Source organism: Pongo pygmaeus, chromosome 20 (genome assembly GCF_028885625.2).
Source record: "Pongo pygmaeus isolate AG05252 chromosome 20, NHGRI_mPonPyg2-v2.0_pri, whole genome shotgun sequence".
In the NCBI taxonomy this organism is placed as follows: domain Eukaryota; kingdom Metazoa; phylum Chordata; class Mammalia; order Primates; family Hominidae; genus Pongo; species Pongo pygmaeus.
Window position 1 is genome coordinate 6649358 of NC_072393.2, and position 17667 is coordinate 6667024.

The following is a 17667-nucleotide window of genomic DNA, read 5'->3' on the forward strand; positions in this document are numbered from 1 at the left end:
CTCAGACTCTGCACCCAACTGCATGGATTCAAATTCCAGCTGTAAATAACATTGGATGCATTATTTGACTCCCTCCGTACTTCAGTTCTAGAAAACAAAGGCAAGAATACAGGCAGCCCTCACTTTGCATGATTCAGTTAAATAACACTAGTAGCCCAGTGACATGGTTCACTTTCAGTACCTTGGTATATTGATCATGAGTAGTTACATATGGTATAAACTTTGTTGCTAACTCTTCAGTCTAGAAATCACGACATAAATAAAAGATAAGCATCATAATTGAGGGCAAATTACTGTCACTCCTTTCAAAGTCCATCAGTGATTGGTTACTGAGCTTCTGCTCTTCAATTTATGCACAGACAGCAAAGTGTGTAGTTGTGTTGACTCCCTGTCTCCAGGTGGCTAACTCCCATGAGATTTTACAACAATGTATCACGAAAAGAGGGAACTGGCCAACAAATATAAAAATGCAGCAAAGAAATGAAAAGTGATAATGCCAGAAGTGAACTTCAAAGACAGCATAAATGGAGTTATCGAAGAATAGCAGACTATGGGGATGTTGACCCTGCTGCCATTTGAGAGATAGGTGGCATAGAGGAACTCAGGGAAGGCAAATGTATTAGCATAAACAAGGAAGGTCATGGGGACAAAAAGGATGAAGATGTCCCAGAGGAAGGGACGTTATAGAATACAAAGTCACTTTAAAGGAACTCTTGGAGGAATTTTGTGACATGGAAAGCTGAAAGGATAAAATATTGGAAGCTGATCCAAACTTAGAAAGGAGCAAGACAATGTACTAAGGCATAGAAAAGATGTTTACTCCATGTTGTAAATTATACAAGGAGAAGAAGGCAAGCATTTTTTGAACTAAAGTACTCTCCGTAAGTGTCATACAAAGGAAAAAAAAAACAAAAACAAATACACCTCGCATCTCAATGTTCTAATGTTTTAAATTACAGTGTAGTCAAATACTCATCTTACTATGTCTTTCATTTCCCTGTATCTTTATTTTATTTTATTCTATTTTTTTTCTTTTGAGACGGAGCTCGCTCTTTCGCCCAGGCTGCAGTGCAGTGGTGCGAACTCAGCTCACTGCAAGCTCCGCCTCCTGGGTTCATGCCATTCTCCAGCCTCAGCCTCCCAAGTAGCTGGGACTACAGGCGCCCGCCACCATGCCTGGCTAATTTTTTTGTATTTTTAGTAGAGACAGTGTTTCACCGTGTTAGCCAGGATGGTCTCGATCTCCTGACCTCGTGATCCGCCCACCTCAGGCTCCCAAAGTGCTGAGATTACAGGCGCGAGCCACCGCACCCGGCCATTTCCCTGTATCTTTATAACTGGCAGTATGATAATTTTAAATGTTGTAATGGAAACATTTAGGCTGGGCATAGTGGCTCATGCCTGTAATCCCAAAACTTTGGCAGCCCAAGGCAGAGGAATGCTCAAGGCTAGGAGTTCGAGACCAGCCTGGGCAACACAGTGAGGCCCTGCCTCTAGAAAGAATAAAAAATAAAAATTAGCCAGGTGTCATGGCACACGCCTGTAGTCCCAGCTACTTGAGTGGCTGAGGCAGGAGGATCGCTTGAGCCAGGGAGTTTGAGGTTACAGTGAGCTATGATTGTGCCACTGCACTCCAGCATGGCTGACAGAGCAAGACCCTATCTCTCTAAAAAGAAAAAAAGAAAACTTTAAAGGTCGTGGAATGATTGTGTACTTTTCTCCATTGATTGCTAAGATGCTTTGACAGTCTCAACTTACATGGTCATTGCTGTGGTCTTACATTAACATGCAAAGCAAGGACTGTCTGTGTTGTCTGCCTCGTGGTGGATACTTAGAACAGCATCAGATACACAGTGTACTTGGAAAGTATTGAATATCATGGATATTATTTGCAAGAATTCTTGCTAGAGATAGAGGGATGGCCAAGATCAACCCCGGTGACCTAGCTTCTTACCTGGTACAGATCTCAAGGATCATAGTGTTCTTGGCATCCTGAGGCCTCTTTTCTAGAAACACAGAAGAGAGAAAGATGGGAGAGGGTATACCTGTGTGTTGATTCAGGAGGGGGGAGGACATTAGAAGTGGGGTAGAAGGAAGGTGACAGATAAGGCCTTGATTCCTTTTACCTGTTTCTGGTGCTGGTTTTATGGTGACCTTGAGGTCGAATTTATTACAGGTGAGTTGATCTTTGGCCTTAGCATGGTACATTGTCACCACCTGGTAAGATGGGAGAGGAGACACAATGTCAGCCCACAGGACTAGGACTGCTGGGGACAAGAGGAGATGGTCCCTCTGGGGCAGAGGGGCATGGGCCAGGCAGGTGTGGGTTTCTGTTCCTTACCGACAAGGTGCCTTGGCCTTTTCCTTCAGCTGTGACTGTGAAACCCTCATTTTCCTTTGTCTGCAGAGTGAAAAGAGAGAAGACAGCATGTTGGGAATTAAGCCTTCTGCTGCCTGTGATGGTCACCTGGCCCTCCCTCTTGCTTCCCAGTAAACCCTGGCTAGTGTAGGGGGAGACAGCCAGAGTGAGGAGGGCTTGCCTGGGTGACTGTACCTCTTCTGATCGCAGGAGGCTGGCAGATTCCCAGTGGATACGGTGGGTGATCTTGGAGCTGCGGCTGGGCAGTTGGAGGGACACATCCAGGTTCAGTTCCTTGTGGTCAGGGACGTCCTTTTGGTATTGAGCCAAGGCTTGGAACACCATGAAGGTGGCCTAGAACCCACAAGAGAGAAAGATGGTGATCTGGGAGCCTGGAAAAGTGGCTAGAATCCAATGGGGGATAAAGAGGTTCAAATCAGAGCTGGGACATCAAAGTGTGGCCTAGAACCTACTAGAGAGTGCAGGGGTAATAATTGGAGGTCACTGGACTCTGAGGATGTGTTCAGAACTCTCCAAGGGACAGAAACTTACACCAGGACTTGGAGATGCTGAGAACATGTCTAGAATCCATCAGAAAGTCCAAATGTAAGACTGAAGTTCTAGCGACCCTGAAGATGTGGTCTAGACCCATCAAGAGCATAGAGTCTTAGACCAGGGCTTGGAGACACTGAGAATATGTCTAGAACCCACTCATGAAAAACAGAATAAAACTGTAGCCAGAGGATACTGAGCATATAATCTACAACCCAAGAGTGACAGTGTAACACTGAGAACGTGATTGACAGACCACCAGAAAGAAAGGAGGTCAACTGGAGCCTGAAGTTGCTGAAGCCTGAAGTTACTGAAACCATGGCCTAGAAGAGGGTTTGCATAATGCCCCAGGGTAACTGGGAACATAGTATAGAGCCTGCCAGTGAGGCAATGTGACATTGGGAGCCTGGTAGAACTGGGAACCTAGTCTAGAACCCACCAGTGAGACAGAGTAAGATTGTGAGCCTGGTAGAACTGGAAACCTGGTCTAGAACCCACCAGGTGGAGAGAAAGGCTTAGACCTGAACCTGGGCCCTGAGAACATGATCTAGACACCTGGGGCAAGAAGAAGGCTCAACACACAGCTTGGAGTATCCAGATTGTATTCTAGAACTTATAGATGGGTTTGCAACTAAGAAAAACTGATTCTCAACTCCACTCCAATCACACTGGCTCGTAGGAAAGAAGAACTGCCTCACTGGGCCTCAGTGTCTTCTCTAGGAGGCCAGTGGGAAGCCACAGGAGACAGCGATACATGTGCCTAGGGGCTGTGGGCCCACTTGCCTGGGTACTGCCATAGCCACCACCGTAGTATCTCTGTTCATTGAGCCAACGCACGACGGGAGGCACAAAGTCAAAGTCTTTTAGCTGCAGTAGGGCCAAGAGGGCATAGGATGTGGCCTCCACGTTGTAGAGCTGCTTACCAGGGTCCTCCCAGCGGTTCTTATCTGCAAAGAAGATACCCCATCCCCAGTGCTCACTGCTCTGTCCAGCCTGGGGATGGCTCAGAGAAAGCTCAGAAAGAGATGCATGCTAGACTTCCTGGTGTTCGGGTGTCCTGGCTGACATTCGAGGCTCTCAATTACTTGGCTCCTGCCTTACCTCTCTTGTTTCATCAACTCTCACTTCGCCCTTTGAAACGAATGCTTAATACGCATTTGTTGAATAAATGACGCAACACCTTCTTGTGTGGTTTACAATGAGGACCTGCTAAAACTTAGAGCCATGCATCCCAGCTCAGCTCAGGGTTATGCATCCCAGCTTGACACCTTACGACTATCCATCTCAGCTTGGCTTAGGGTCATCCGTCCCAGCTCAGCTAAAAGCCATGCATCCCAGCTCAGTATCTCCTGCCCTAAACTTCAGCCATGCATCTCCCTTCACCCCTCCAGGCCAACCCTCACCTTTGGCTGTGGTCAGAAATTTGTTGAGAAGAGGCCCCTTCAGCCTGCCCATCTGGGCCAGAGCATAGCCAGCAATGGCCACAGTGTAGGATCTCTGTAGGTTCATGTAGTTGGCTTCAAGGAAGTCTCCTGCTTTAGTGATGCTGCCTGGCAGGCTCTATGAGAAAGAGGATCAGATTCTCTGGTCATGTGAGCATTGCTGTCACATTAGTAAGGATCATACGAGCAGCACTTCCTGAGCATCAGGGATTTCTGTCCTTGGGATATGCCTGTCTTAGATTTGTCCATTTTTGAGGATTTCCCAGATATTTTAGCCACCATGAGCTGCCTTGTTGCTGCATATCTATGATGTATCTGGAGAAATCCATGTACCCCATGGTGTGCTGGTAAACGTTTAACAACCAGTTCTCCAGTGGGAGGGTTGAGAGATCCTTGTTTTATAATGATTGACAATTTCCGTGGTGTAAATACTCCCACCAGGGCCAGTTTCACGGTGTCAATGTGACATCACTGAACAAACTGTTGGTGAGACATTCTCCAAATTGTTACTCATAAACTAGTATGGGCCAGATTCAGTACACCACTGTGAACACCTCATCCAGTCATCATCATCATCATCATCATCATCATCATCATCATCATCATCTTTATCTTCTTCGTCATCATAGCTCACACTTACTTTGTGTCATTCAGATAGCCACACATTGAATCTCATAAAACCTGATGAGAATACTGAGCCCTGAGAGATGCAGTAATTTTGCAAAGACCACCTAGGAAGTAAGTGGCAGAGTTAGGATCCAAACACAGCCTTCTGGGGATGGAGGAAGACATGATTTGTACTGTTTTCTCATTTCCATGATGTAAATACTTCCATCACTGATATCAACCTACCAATATGGCATCATTGAATGTAGAGTCGGGAAGAGCTTTGCAGTAGCACAGTATTATAGAGTATTTTCACTATACAGATCCAATAGACATAAGTAACCCCAAGAGTATAGATTATGGGAGTAAGGCATTTAGGAAGTGATGAGTTTGAGTGTTTCTAACCTTTGTGTTTAATATAATTTATTTAACTGTAAGTTTTATAACTTAGTTTTTTTGTTTGTTTGGTTGGTTGGGTTTTTTTTTTTGAGATGGAGTCTCGCTCTGGCCCAGGCTGGAGTGCATGGCACAATCTCAGCTCACTGCAACCTCCGCCTCTCGGGTTCAAGCGATTCTTGTGCCTTAGCCTCCTGCGTAGCTGGGATTACAGGTGCCCCCTCCACCATGCCCGGCTAATTTTTGTATTTTTAGTAGAGACGGTGTTTTGCCATGTTGGCCAGGCTGGTTTTGAACTCCTGACCTCAGGTGATCTGCCGGCCTTGGCCTCCCAAAGTACTGGGATTACAGGCTCACTGCGCCTGGCCTAATACTTAGTTTTTAATAATAATTGTATTTAATGACCAGCTTGAAAAATTCCTGGAAATTTAACACTGGGCTCTAGCAAGCTGGTTATAGTACACTTTTTTTTTTTTTTTTTTTTGAGAAAGGAGTCTTGCTGTGTTGCCCAGGCTGGAGTGCAGTGGCACAATCTCGGCGCACTGCAACCTCCACCTCCCTGGTTCAAGCAATTCTCCTGCCTCAGCCTCTTGAGTAGTTGGGATTACAGCACACTCTTGACCTCAGGAGTCTGGTTTCACAGCCTGCACTATACTCTGCTATAATGTTGCTATGTTGTAGCAGAAACATCTTTTATTCCTGCCCACTTGCCTCTCTGACATCCACTCCTATTTTTATAAGAACTTCTTCTCCCTTCCATTCACGTGGCCTCAGTGGAAACAGCCATGTCTGCCCACTGAGACCTACTTCCTGTCCTTAGCTGATTGGTCCAGATGTAGTCATCTGACCCAGGCTGAGCCAATCAGAGTCCTTCCCTGGGAATATGGAGGCCCTAACCTTGACCTGATATTGTCTCTAAGGAAGGCAGCCATATTCTGCCCGAGCTGAATTATTGGCCAAGAACGGAATGAAGATCACGGCAGAGAGGAGCAAAGCATCCTGGCAGAGTCCCTGAGGCCACCTTCATCTCTATTTGATGCCTTGGTGCCTGAACATAAATTCCCCATCAATTTTTGTATAATCTGGGTCACATGTGTGTTATATCTGGGACAACTCAGAGGCCTAAAAATACAGAGATCGTTATTTATTATCCCCATTTTACAGATGCACATCCTGAGTGAGGCTCAAGGGTGGAAGTGCCCGTGAGTCAGGATTTGAAGTCAGACTTCTCTGACCCCACAGTCCCCCACCCTTCTCTCTCTCTCTAGGCCTTGGTCCCTCTTGGGTGTTAGAGGTAACAGACCTGTGTTTGTTTTTCTCTTCACTGGCCCCTCCCCTCCATCTCTTTTCCTAAGCGGGGAGAAGCCACTAGCTGGGGGTGGAATCCTGGGGTTCCCACTTGGAAAGCGAAACGTTAAACAACCTGCTCAAAACCCCACGGTCAGCTAGGTTCAGTGACTCACGCCTGTAATCCGAGCACTTTGGGAGGCTAAGGTGGGTGGATCACTTGAGGTCAGGAGTTCGAGACCAGCCTGGCCAACATGGCGAAACCCTGTCTCGACTAAAAATACAAAAATTAGGCTGGGTGCAGTGGCTCATGCCTGTAATCCCAGCACTTTGGGATGCCACGCCTGGCAGATCACCTGAGGTCAGGAGTTCGAGACCAGCCTGGCCAGTACGGTGAAACCTCATGTCTACTAAAAGGACAAAAATTAGCCGGGTGTGGTGGCAGGTGCCTGTAATCCCAGCTGCTCTGGAGGCTGAAGCAGTAGAGTCCCTTGAACCCGGGAGGCGTAGGGTGCAGTGAGCTGAGATCATGCCACTGCATTGCGGCCTGGGTGACAGAGTGAGACTCCATCACAAAAAACAAACAAACAAACAAACAAACACAATAAAGCAGACAAAGGCATTCCAAACTCTCAGCGGCCCATCTTTCCAAGCTTCTCTGCTTCAGAATCAAAACCAGAGGAAAAAGAGACAGTGATGAGCCAACGGTTTTCACCATTTCCTGTTTGGAGTCACGGATCCCTTTGAAAATCACCTGAAAGATCCTTTGGACTAAGGAAATAGTCTTAGCTCTGTATCCCAAGTTTTCTTTAAGGAAGCGGCAAGGACGCAACTGTACTGATCATGTAGCAATGATGTAGAAAGCACTTTTGGAAATGGGCTGAAAAGCCTCTGAAAATTGTAAGGCAGACAGAAAGAATCCCCACCTTTGATCTCTTTGTGCCTCAGTTTTCTCATCTGCAAACTGGGGATAATAAGAATGACTTACCTTTCAGGCTGCTAAAAGGATTACGAAACTTAACATTTGAAACTATTAAAGGGGGGTCTGTATTAGATGAGTTAAGTGCTCAATACATGTTAGGTATTATCATGACTGCAGTGATGTCTGCTATTGCACTGGGAGAGCTGCAAATTCCCCGAAGGCAACCTCTCACTCTCCAAGGTGGCTGTGCTCTGCATCGGGTAAGGTAGGGTAGGGTGGGAAGACGGAGGGCACTTACGTTGACCTGCTCCTCGCAAATATCTTTAGCCTCCTGCAGCGAGATGAGAACAAAGGCTGTGAGGGCCATGTCTTTCTCGTTGTTGTTCCGTAATCCACCCTGGGATGGAGAGCAGAAAGCAAGGATGGGGTCACCGGTGTGTCCACACATGCCAGTCATGCCCCCTGCAGATTCAGAATCAGGGGGTCTGGGCAGGGCTGAGTCTCTTCTAGGTGTCACCCCGCTACCCTAGGAAGGTCAAACTTCTTATTATTAATTCATGCAATAATTTATTCCTTCTGCAAATGTCAATGTACAATGTGCAATGTACAATGGGTACAATGGTTTGATCCATTGTAAAACCAGACATGGGCTCTAGCCCTCACAGAGCTTTTGTCTAGTAGGGAAGATGGATATGGTCCATCCAGCTCCTTAAAAGATATACACTTTTTTTTTTTTTTTTTTTTTTTTTCTGAGACAGTTTTGCTCTTGTTGCCCAGGCTGGAGTGCAATGGCATGATCTCAGCTCCCTGCAACCTCCGCCTCCTCTGTTCAAGCAATTCTCCTGCCTCAGCCTCAGAAGTAGCTGGGATTACAGGCATGTACCACCACACCTGGCTAATTTTTTTGTATTTAGTAGAGAGGGGGTTTCCCATGTTGCTCAGCCTGGTCTCGAACTCCTGACCTCAGGTGATCCACCTGCCTCAGCCTCCCACAGTGCTGGGATTACAGGCATGAGCCACTGCACCCAGCCAAGAGATATATACTTATAAGTGGATGAGTTCTGTGCAGAGGAATGGGACGTAGCAGCGAGAATGAACTGTGGGAATATGACCCAGTTGGGGAGGTCAGAAAAAGTGTCCCTGAGGGAGTCAACTCTCACAGAGGGCAGGGATTAGCATACTAGGTGGCAGAAACAGCATGTGCAAAGGCCCTGTAGAACAATAGAGCAAGGCTCCTATCAACGGATGGAGCCTGGAAAGAAAAGAAAGGCTGGAAGTCTGGAAGCCTGAAAGGTGAGACTGAGGCAGTGATTCTCCATCTCAAGCACACATTAGCATCACCTTGAGGAATAGGGGCACTTTTAAAAACTCAGATTCCTAGGCCAGGCGCGGTGGCTCATGCCTGTAATCCCAGCACTTTGCGAGGCCAAGGTGGGCGGATCACCTGAGGTCAGGAGTTCGAGACCAGCCTGGCCAACATGGTGAAACCCCGTCTCTACTAAAAATACAAAAATTAACCGGGCATGGTGGAGCGGGCGCCTGTAATCCCAGCTACTGAGGAGGCTGAGGTAGGAGAATTGCTTGAACCTGGGAGGTGAAGGTTGCAGTGAGCCAAGATCGGGCCATTGCACTCCAGCCTGGGTGACAAGAGCAAAACTCCATCACACACACACACACACACACACACACACACACACACACACACCCCTCAGATTCCTGGGTCCTGCCCCTAGAATTTCTGATTCAGTGAATCTGGGGTCCGGTCTCAGAATATGTTTTGTTTTTGAGACAGGGTCTCACTCTGTTATCAGCCTGGAGCGCAGTGTCACGATCATGGCTCACTGCAGCCTCGACCTCCTGGGCTCAAGCCATCCTCCTGTCTCGGCCTCCCAAAGCGCTGGGATTACAGGCATGGGCCGTCGAGCCCAGCCACAGAGTGTGCATTTCTAGTAAGTCATGGGTGCTGCTGCTGCTGCTGGTCTGAGGATGACACTTGGAGAACCAGTGCTCAAAGGAGTTTTGCGTTTAAGAGCCACAGGGGGGAGCCACGGGACTTTCTAAGAACTGATCCAGCTGGATTTGAAAAAATCACCCCAGCTGCTATGTGGTGAGTGTCTGAGAGCCAATAAAAGTGGCAGGCCACCAGGATGATGATCAGGAGGTGGCTTCTACAAGGTCTCCAAATAAGGAGGGGCGGGGAGAGTGTTGCTTGGACCAGGGGCTGGCCATGAGGATGGAGAGAAGGAGGTGATTCTTGTAACATCATGGAAGAATGCAGGTGTTGATGGATTGAATGTGAGAAAGGGATTCCCAGGCAGGACCCCTGCACTTGGTTTAATGAAATTCTTAATAATTTCTGAGCGAGGGGCCGTGCATCTTCATTTTGCACTGGGCTTCGCAGGTCTCTGGTTTTGCAATGCTGGAGTGACCCCTCTGGCTCATTTATCTCCCTGCCCTCACCCCCCATCCCAATCTTTGCAAAGGGAATTAGGCAGTGGGCACATGGAGGTGGGGGTCTCTCGTGTTCATCCTGTGAGACTCAGGAGCCTCTCTCTTCCATTTTGCCCTAAATCCCAGCTCTTACAATCATTTCTTGGTGTATCACGGGCGCATCCTCCTGGAAGACCCCGTCGGGCTTCTGCTTCTCTAGGATCAGCCATTTAACAGCCCCGCAGAGGACTTGGGAGTCGATGGCAATGAGGTTGACAGCCAGAGAGAAAACCTTGACCACGTAGGCGGTCAGCCTGGAGTGGGCACAGAGCATGAGCCAATCGGCTCTGAGATCCAGAGAATGCCATGTCAACCAGCCAATGAGCGGGGGGGAGGGGGGGGGAGGGACCAGGGCCTGGCCCAGTTTGCCTGGTTTGCCTTCCCAGGCCCCAGGACCCTGCTGTTGCATGCAGTCCGTGCTTAAGGATGCTTAATGACCGCTGGCCACTCAGCCAGTGCTTGCCTGGACTCTGCAGCTCCAGGGCTGTTTGGGCAAGGCTGGCCTAGGGGACCACCCCTGGACAGGGTCCGGGCCCTGCTGGGTGTTGAGGGTGGGGAGTATGCATGGCCTGAGCTGGCTGTTGGGACTCACCAGGTGCTGGGTGCCCGTTTCACGAAGGCCGCATAGGCAGAGCTGGGTTGTCTGAAGGCCAGTTGCTGGGTGTACCCTGCAGGGAAGAGAGAGGAACCCCCAAAAGAGCCGGGGCTGAGCAGAGGGGGCACGCCAGAAAGGGCAGGGGCGGGGTGCAGAGAGGAGACAGGGGCTTAGGGTGGTGGAGGGGCTCTGGGAGGAGGGGACCTTAAAGAGGGAAGGACTCAAAGAGGGTGGGGGATCAGAACGAGGAGGTGGAAGAGTTCTCAGAGGACAAAGGATTCAGAGAGGGGAAGGATCTTGAGGGTGGGGGGCTTTCAGGGAGGGGAGGGCTCTCAGAGAGGGGGTGGAGTCTCAGGGAAGAGGCATGGCCTGGAGAGGACGTGGGGCCTCAGATGAGAGTGGCTGGGAGAGGAGGTGGGGCCTCACAGGAGGGTGTGGCCTTCAGAAGATGTGGGGACTCAGGGGATGGGCGTGGCCTTGAGGAGAGGCGGGGTCTCATGAAGAGCCTGGCCTGGGAGGAGTCAGGGCCTCAGAGGGCGTAGCCTTGAGAAGAGGTGGGGCCTCAAATGAGGGGTGTGGCTAGGAGAGGAGGTGGTGCCTCAGGGGAGGGCGTGGTCTTGAGATGAGGTGGGATCTTAGGGGAGGGGGGCGCTCGGAAAGGGGTCCCTGGGGTCTCCAAGAGGGGCAGGGAGCCCACCCTTCTTGATGAGCTCCAAGGCCCCCTGCCGCTTCTCTGGGCCGAACTTCTCCCACTGCTCCGTTTCATCCAGGTAATGCACAGCGATGACCGTGGGCGTCATGCTGATCATGTTCTGTTCCCCGCAGCCCGAGGGGGTCACAATGAGGTGCTTCAGCCGTTCCGCGTCGATGGCATCCTCTGTCATCTGGGCCACTGGGGTCCCTGCAGCAGGTGGGAAGAGGACGTTGCTCAAGCCAGGTGGGTGACCCAACTTGGGGTGGGGTGAAAAGGGTTCTAGTCTCCCAACCAGCCAGGGCCAAGGGGTCAGGGACAGGCGAGGGCTGGGAGGATGTGACTGCGGGGAGGGGAGGCTGCATGGCTGAGTGGCTGTTCGGGGATCTACACTGTTAGGAGTGGGACGTGCTTCACAGGGGCACCCTGGTCATTGGGTCCCGTTTCACCAGCAGTAAAATAATTCCAGTAACAATATTCAGGAATACTTATATAGCGCTTAATGTTACTTCCCAGGCTGTTCTAAGAGAACACCATAGAGTATCTCATTTAATCGTCACACCAGGCTGGGCGCGATGGCTGAAGCCTGTAATCTCAGCACTTTGGGAGGCCGGGGTGGGTGGATCATCTGAGCTCAGGAGGTGGAGACCAGCCTGACCAACATGGTGAAACACCATCTCTACTAAAAATACAAAAATTAGTGGGGGTGGTGGTGGGGGCCTGTAGTCCCAGCTACTCGGGAGGCTGAGGCACGAGAATCACTTGAACCCGGGAGGCAGGGGTTGCAGTGAGCCGAGATCGCGCCACTGCACTCTAGCCTGGAGACAGAGTGAGACTCCACCTCAAAAAAAAAAAAAAAAAAAATCGTCACACCAACCCTTGGAGGTAGATACTATTATTCTTCCCCTACCAAAGGTGAAAAAACCAAGGCTTTTGCCCCAAAGCCTTATAGCTTACAGGTTGCAAGGCCCTTTCTTTCTCCAGTCTTCCCTCCTGGGGCAAGAAATGACCTCCAAAATTTCTGCTCTTGTACTATGTTGCTTGTCTTTTTGTTTGTTTGTTTGTTTGTTTTTGTTTGAGACGATGTCTTGCTCTGCTGCCCAGGCTGGAGTGCAGTGGCGTGATCTCATCTCACTGCAACCTACGCCTCCCATGTTCAATCGATTATCCTGCTTCAGCCTCCCTAGTAGCTGGGATTACAGGCATGTGCCACCATGCCCGGCTAATTTTTGTATTTTTAGTAGAGACAGGGTTTCACCATGTTGGCCAGGCTGGTCTCAAACTCCTACCTCAGGTGGTCTGCCTGCCTCGGCCTCCCAAAGTGCTGGGATTACAGGCTATTGCTTCTCATTTAAGCTGATTTCCCATCTAAGAAGCACAGAAGGTCTAGAAAAAATTAAAATAAACTGATGTATCAGCGAAAGCTCTTTGCTGAACTAAATGCTATCTGGAGGCTTCTATAAAACCGATCATAGCAAATAATATCTGTACGGTTAAAAAAATTTTTAGGTCGGGCACGACGGCTCACGCCTGTAATCCCAGCACTTTGGGAGGCCGAAGCGGGTGGATCACGAGGTCAGGAGATCGAGACCATCCTGGCTAACACGGTGAAACCCTGTCTCTACTAAAAATACAAAAAAATTAGCCAGGCGTGGTGGCGGGCGCCTGTAGTCCCAGCTACTCAGGAGGCTGAGGCAGGAGAATGGCGTGAACCCGGGAGGCGGAGCCTGCAGTGAGCTGAGATCGCGCCACTGCACTCCAGCCTGGGCGACAGAGTCAGACTGTCTCGAAAAAAAAAAAAAAAATTTAAAAAAGGGAAAACAGATCACAGATGGGCTGTTCTAGCTGAGGGGGAAGAGAAAGGTGCGGGATAAACACCTCCAGAATGAGATGGAATTTGGCTCCGTCCATGACCTCCTCGGACCCATGGGGTCGGGGTCAAGGGTGTCTCACCTTGCAGGAGAATTCTGGTCTCAGACTCGGTGTCCGGGACTTGGTCACTGAGGTCTGCAGGTGGGATGTCCTCTTTCTGCACTCCTTCTGCAGGGTGAGTGAGAGACACCGATGGCTCTAGCTCCCTCCCGCCCTATCCTACCTCACTAAACCCAGGTCATTTACCCGCCTTACCCCGCCAGCCCCTCAGCCCCTCCCTCTGCAGCCAACTCACCACGGCCCAGGCGTTCTGGATCCAGGGTGCGAACAGCCACAGTTTTGTTCATTCTGATTCCTTCCGGCTACGCAGTGTTGGAGGTGGGGGGAGTTGTTGGATGAATAAAAGAACAGACCGACACACAGATGGTCAGCAGGGCACTGTCCTTAGAATTACCCTAGCATTGCTGGGCACGGTGGCTCATGCCTGTAATCCCAGCACTTTGGGAGGCCGAGGTGGGTGGATCACGAGGTCAGGAGATCGAGACCATCCTGGCTAACACAGTGAAACCCCATCTTTACTAAAAATACAAAAAATTTAGCCCAGTGTGGTGGTGGGCGCCTGTAGTCCCAGCTACTGGGGAGGCTGAGTCAGGAGAATGGCGTGAACCCGGGAGGCGGAGATTGCAGTGAGCCGAGATCGCGCCACTGCACTCCAGCCTGGGCAACAGAGTGAGACTCCATCTCAAAAAATAAATAAATAAATAAATAAAAATCTTTAAACTGAGTATAAAAAAATTATTGATTGGTGATGGTTGATGAGCTTTTTGGCACCCCCTAAAATTCTATGTCTGGGGTCATCTCACTCACTTTACCCCAGTCCCGGCTTTGCTTCTGAAATTCTGGGACTTCCAAATTTCCTAAGCTTGACACTATGATTCTTAGTGTCTCAGAGCCTGGATCTCCAACCTGAGTCAACAGTATGAAGACCAGGAGCCCTCTCTGAAGGACAAGGGTTTGTGGGTGCCCCAAGCACTCACCACGACCTTCAGGGACTTCCTGACACCGTCACTGATGAAATAATGGTAGACGGCAGCCTTGACTTCCACTTCCTGCAGGCCGGTCTTTAGCGGCACGATGACATAAGGAACAGACAATGAGGACTTGGCGGGGATGGTTACGGTCTGCTGGTGACGCCTCTTGGTGGTGGCCAGGCTGCAGAAGGCTGGATTGTGGAGTAGCTCCACCCTCACCTGCCAGGGAGAGAAAGTATCCGGGCAAGTGTGTGTGCAGCAGGCTACCTACCCCCTTGCAGCCTCCAAGAAGCCTCTGCCACCCCGGGACCCACCTTGAGCTCTTCGTTCTGCCGGTAATTGTAGAGAACGGCTCGGATTTCCACCTGCTCGTTTCGAACAACAGAGTAGGGTAGCCGCAGGTCGATGAAGAAGTCCTGCATTACTGTGACCTCGAAGGGGTCTGCCACACAGATCCCTGCCCGGGCAGAGACAGAACACGGAGTGTCAAGGTTGGGGAGTGGACAAGGCCAGGCTCCTGGGTCTCAGCTCTTAGTCCGCACCGCAGGAGCTCTCCCAAACTCAGCCTGTCTTTGCTGAAGCCCGTGAACTAAACACTGTCAGTGGTGACAAATGACAGATGATGATGGTGGTGGCTGGGAGTTACCATTATTTATTATTATTATTAATTATCATTTGAGACAGAGCAAGACTCTGTCACCAGGCTGGAGTGCAGTGGCGCCATCTCGGCTCAATGCAACCTCCGCCTCCTGGGTTCAAGCAATTCTCCTGCCTCAGTCTGTCGAGTAGCTGGGATTGCAGGCACGCACCACCACGCCCAGCTAATTTTTGTATATTTAGTAGAGATGGGGTTTCACCATGTTGGCCAGGATGGTCTCGATCTCTTGACCTCATGATCCACCCGCCTCAGCCTCCCAAGTGCTGAGACTACAGGCGTGAGCCACTGCGCCTGGCCGGAGTTACCATTATTTAATGATTTACATTCTGTTTGTAGTTTGACTCAGAGATCTACGTGTAGGGAGGAAGAGAAATCTCCAAAATATATCTGCTTGTCTGAAATGGTAGCCCCAAGCCGTGGGGGAGCGCTGAGCACTTGAAATGGGGTTTGCCTGAGTGAGAAACTGGATTTGTACTTTTATTTGATGTACTTGTATTTAAATGTATTTAATTTAATTCAGACTTAAACTTTAAACCTGATGATCTAGCAAGGTGCGGTGGCTCATGCCTGTAATCACAGCACTTTGGGAGGCTGAGGCAGGAGGATTGCTTGAGCCCAGGAGTTCAAGGCTGCAGTGAGCTATGATCGAACCACTGTGCTCCAGCCTGGGCAACAGAGTGAGATCCTGTCTCTAAAACCAAACCCAATGAAACAAAACAAACAACTGATGCTCATTTTAAATATATGAAACACCACTGAATTATATATTTTATTATTATTTATTTATTTATTTATTTTTTTGAGATGGGGTCTCGCTCTGTCACCCAGGCTGGAGTGCAGTGGCGTGATCTTGGCTCACTGCAACCTCTATATCCTGGGTTCAAGCAATTCTTCTGCCTCAGCCTCCTGAGTAGCTGGGATTACAGGCACCCGCCCCCATGTCCTGCTAATTTTTTGTATTTTTAGTAGAGACAGGGTTTCACCATGTTAGCCAGGCTGGTCTCGACCTCCTGACCTCAGGTAATCTGCCTGCCTCGGCCTCCCAAAGTGCTGGGATAACAGGCGTGAGCCACCGTGCCCGACCTGAATTGTACATTTTAAAAGAGTGACATATAGTATGTGAATTAAATCTTAATTTTTAAAAAATGATGATCGATTGAGTGGAAAACGTTTAAGTATTTTTGCAACAACTTGAGTATGAGGATCTACCTTTTCTTTCTCTTTTCTTTTCTTTTTTTTTGTAGAGACGGGGCTTTGCCAAGTTGCCCAGGCTGGTCTCGAACTCCGACCTCAAATGATTTGCCCACCTCAGCCTCTCAAAGTAATGGGATTACAGGCTTGAGCCATTGCACCCGGCCTGAGAATCTACCTTTTCAGCTGTAAATTTTATGAAGCCTAAAATACAGATCAAAGTATTTCCAATGAAAACCTAGCATCCTGGGCCGGGCGCGGTGGCTCACGCCTGTAATCCCAGCACTTTGGGAGGCTGAGGAAGGCAGATCGCTTGAGGCCAGGAGTTTGAGACTAGCCTGGCCAACATGGCGACACCCTGTCTCTACTAAAAAAAGAAAACTTAGCATCCTGTTTACGCCACTGCACTCCAGCCTAGGTGACAGAGCAAGATCCTGTCTCAAAAAAAAAAATGAAAGAAAATCTAGTATCCTAAATGAGATGCACTGAATTGTAAAATACATGCTGGATTTTGAACACTTAGTGCAAACAGAAGTAAAATATATCATCAGTAATTCCGATATACTAGTAGATTATTATCAAATATTAAAAGATTAGTCATATTATTAGTGGGTTGTGGTTTTGCAACTTTTTACAAAATGTTGAAATGATACTATTTTGGGTATATTTAAATTAAATAGAATGTTTTATAATAAGTTATGATATGGTATAATTATAGATATGTAATCAATAATAAATGATACATCATTTATATTATATATCTAATAAAATATACATTATATATGTTAATATGTCAACAATAACAAATGACATATTAGTAGTAAATTATAATTATACATTATAACAAAATTAAATTATAATAAATTATGGTTTAATATAATGTATTAAATTATAATGAATTATGGTTTATTATAATTCATTATATTATAATTAAATGTATTATAAATTATAATACATATTATATGTTTATATAATATATTACATATGTAATATGTATATATAATATATACTATATTATATATAATATGTAATATGTAGATATGAAATATATTATGTAATATATAATTATATATTATATTATAATTAACTATTATAAACATATATTACAATTAATAAATATAAAAATAAATATTATAATTAAATTTATTATAAATTATAATAAACCATATGAATTATGGCTGGATGACAAAGCGAGACTCCTTCTCAAAAAAAAAGAAAGAAAGAAAGAAAAGCATCAATTTTAGAGACTGTACCCCCACCCCGTCTAGCTTTTGACACTGTTAGAGTAGGCAGATAGGCGGAAATGAGCAGGCAGGGGAGCTTTCTCGGAAAAGAAGTCCCAGACAGGCTGCCTACTGATAGCGCTGCTCACTGGCAGTCAGCGAAAAGGACGACGGCTACGTTGGCTACACGTGGCCTTGTGGTTGGGGTCCTCTGGCCCTGAAGGGAACTTATCAGGTCCTAGCTGGAAATAACTTTGCTAGGGATTTTCCCCAATGATGAGCATGTGCACTGCTCCGAAAACACCCTAGAGTTGTCTTTTGCTCATTATCATGGTAAAAAACACACCCCGGG

General features: G+C 48.0%; 1 protein-coding gene across 1 annotated transcript in view; it reads right to left on the minus strand.

Moving 5' to 3' along the window:
* Window positions 1-17667, minus strand: part of C3 (complement C3) — a 42446-nt gene that overhangs the window by 4597 nt on the left and 20182 nt on the right. The window contains exons 20-33 of the mRNA XM_054461796.2: window positions 14558-14700; window positions 14250-14462; window positions 13508-13574; window positions 13294-13380; window positions 11347-11550; window positions 10647-10722; window positions 10149-10308; window positions 7863-7961; window positions 4315-4471; window positions 3695-3858; window positions 2555-2713; window positions 2342-2401; window positions 2127-2217; window positions 1955-2006 (exon numbers count right to left, since the gene is read on the minus strand). Coding sequence (XP_054317771.1) covers window positions 1955-2006; window positions 2127-2217; window positions 2342-2401; window positions 2555-2713; window positions 3695-3858; window positions 4315-4471; window positions 7863-7961; window positions 10149-10308; window positions 10647-10722; window positions 11347-11550; window positions 13294-13380; window positions 13508-13574; window positions 14250-14462; window positions 14558-14700 — 1732 coding nt within the window. The remainder of the gene's footprint in view (window positions 1-1954; window positions 2007-2126; window positions 2218-2341; window positions 2402-2554; window positions 2714-3694; window positions 3859-4314; window positions 4472-7862; window positions 7962-10148; window positions 10309-10646; window positions 10723-11346; window positions 11551-13293; window positions 13381-13507; window positions 13575-14249; window positions 14463-14557; window positions 14701-17667) is intronic.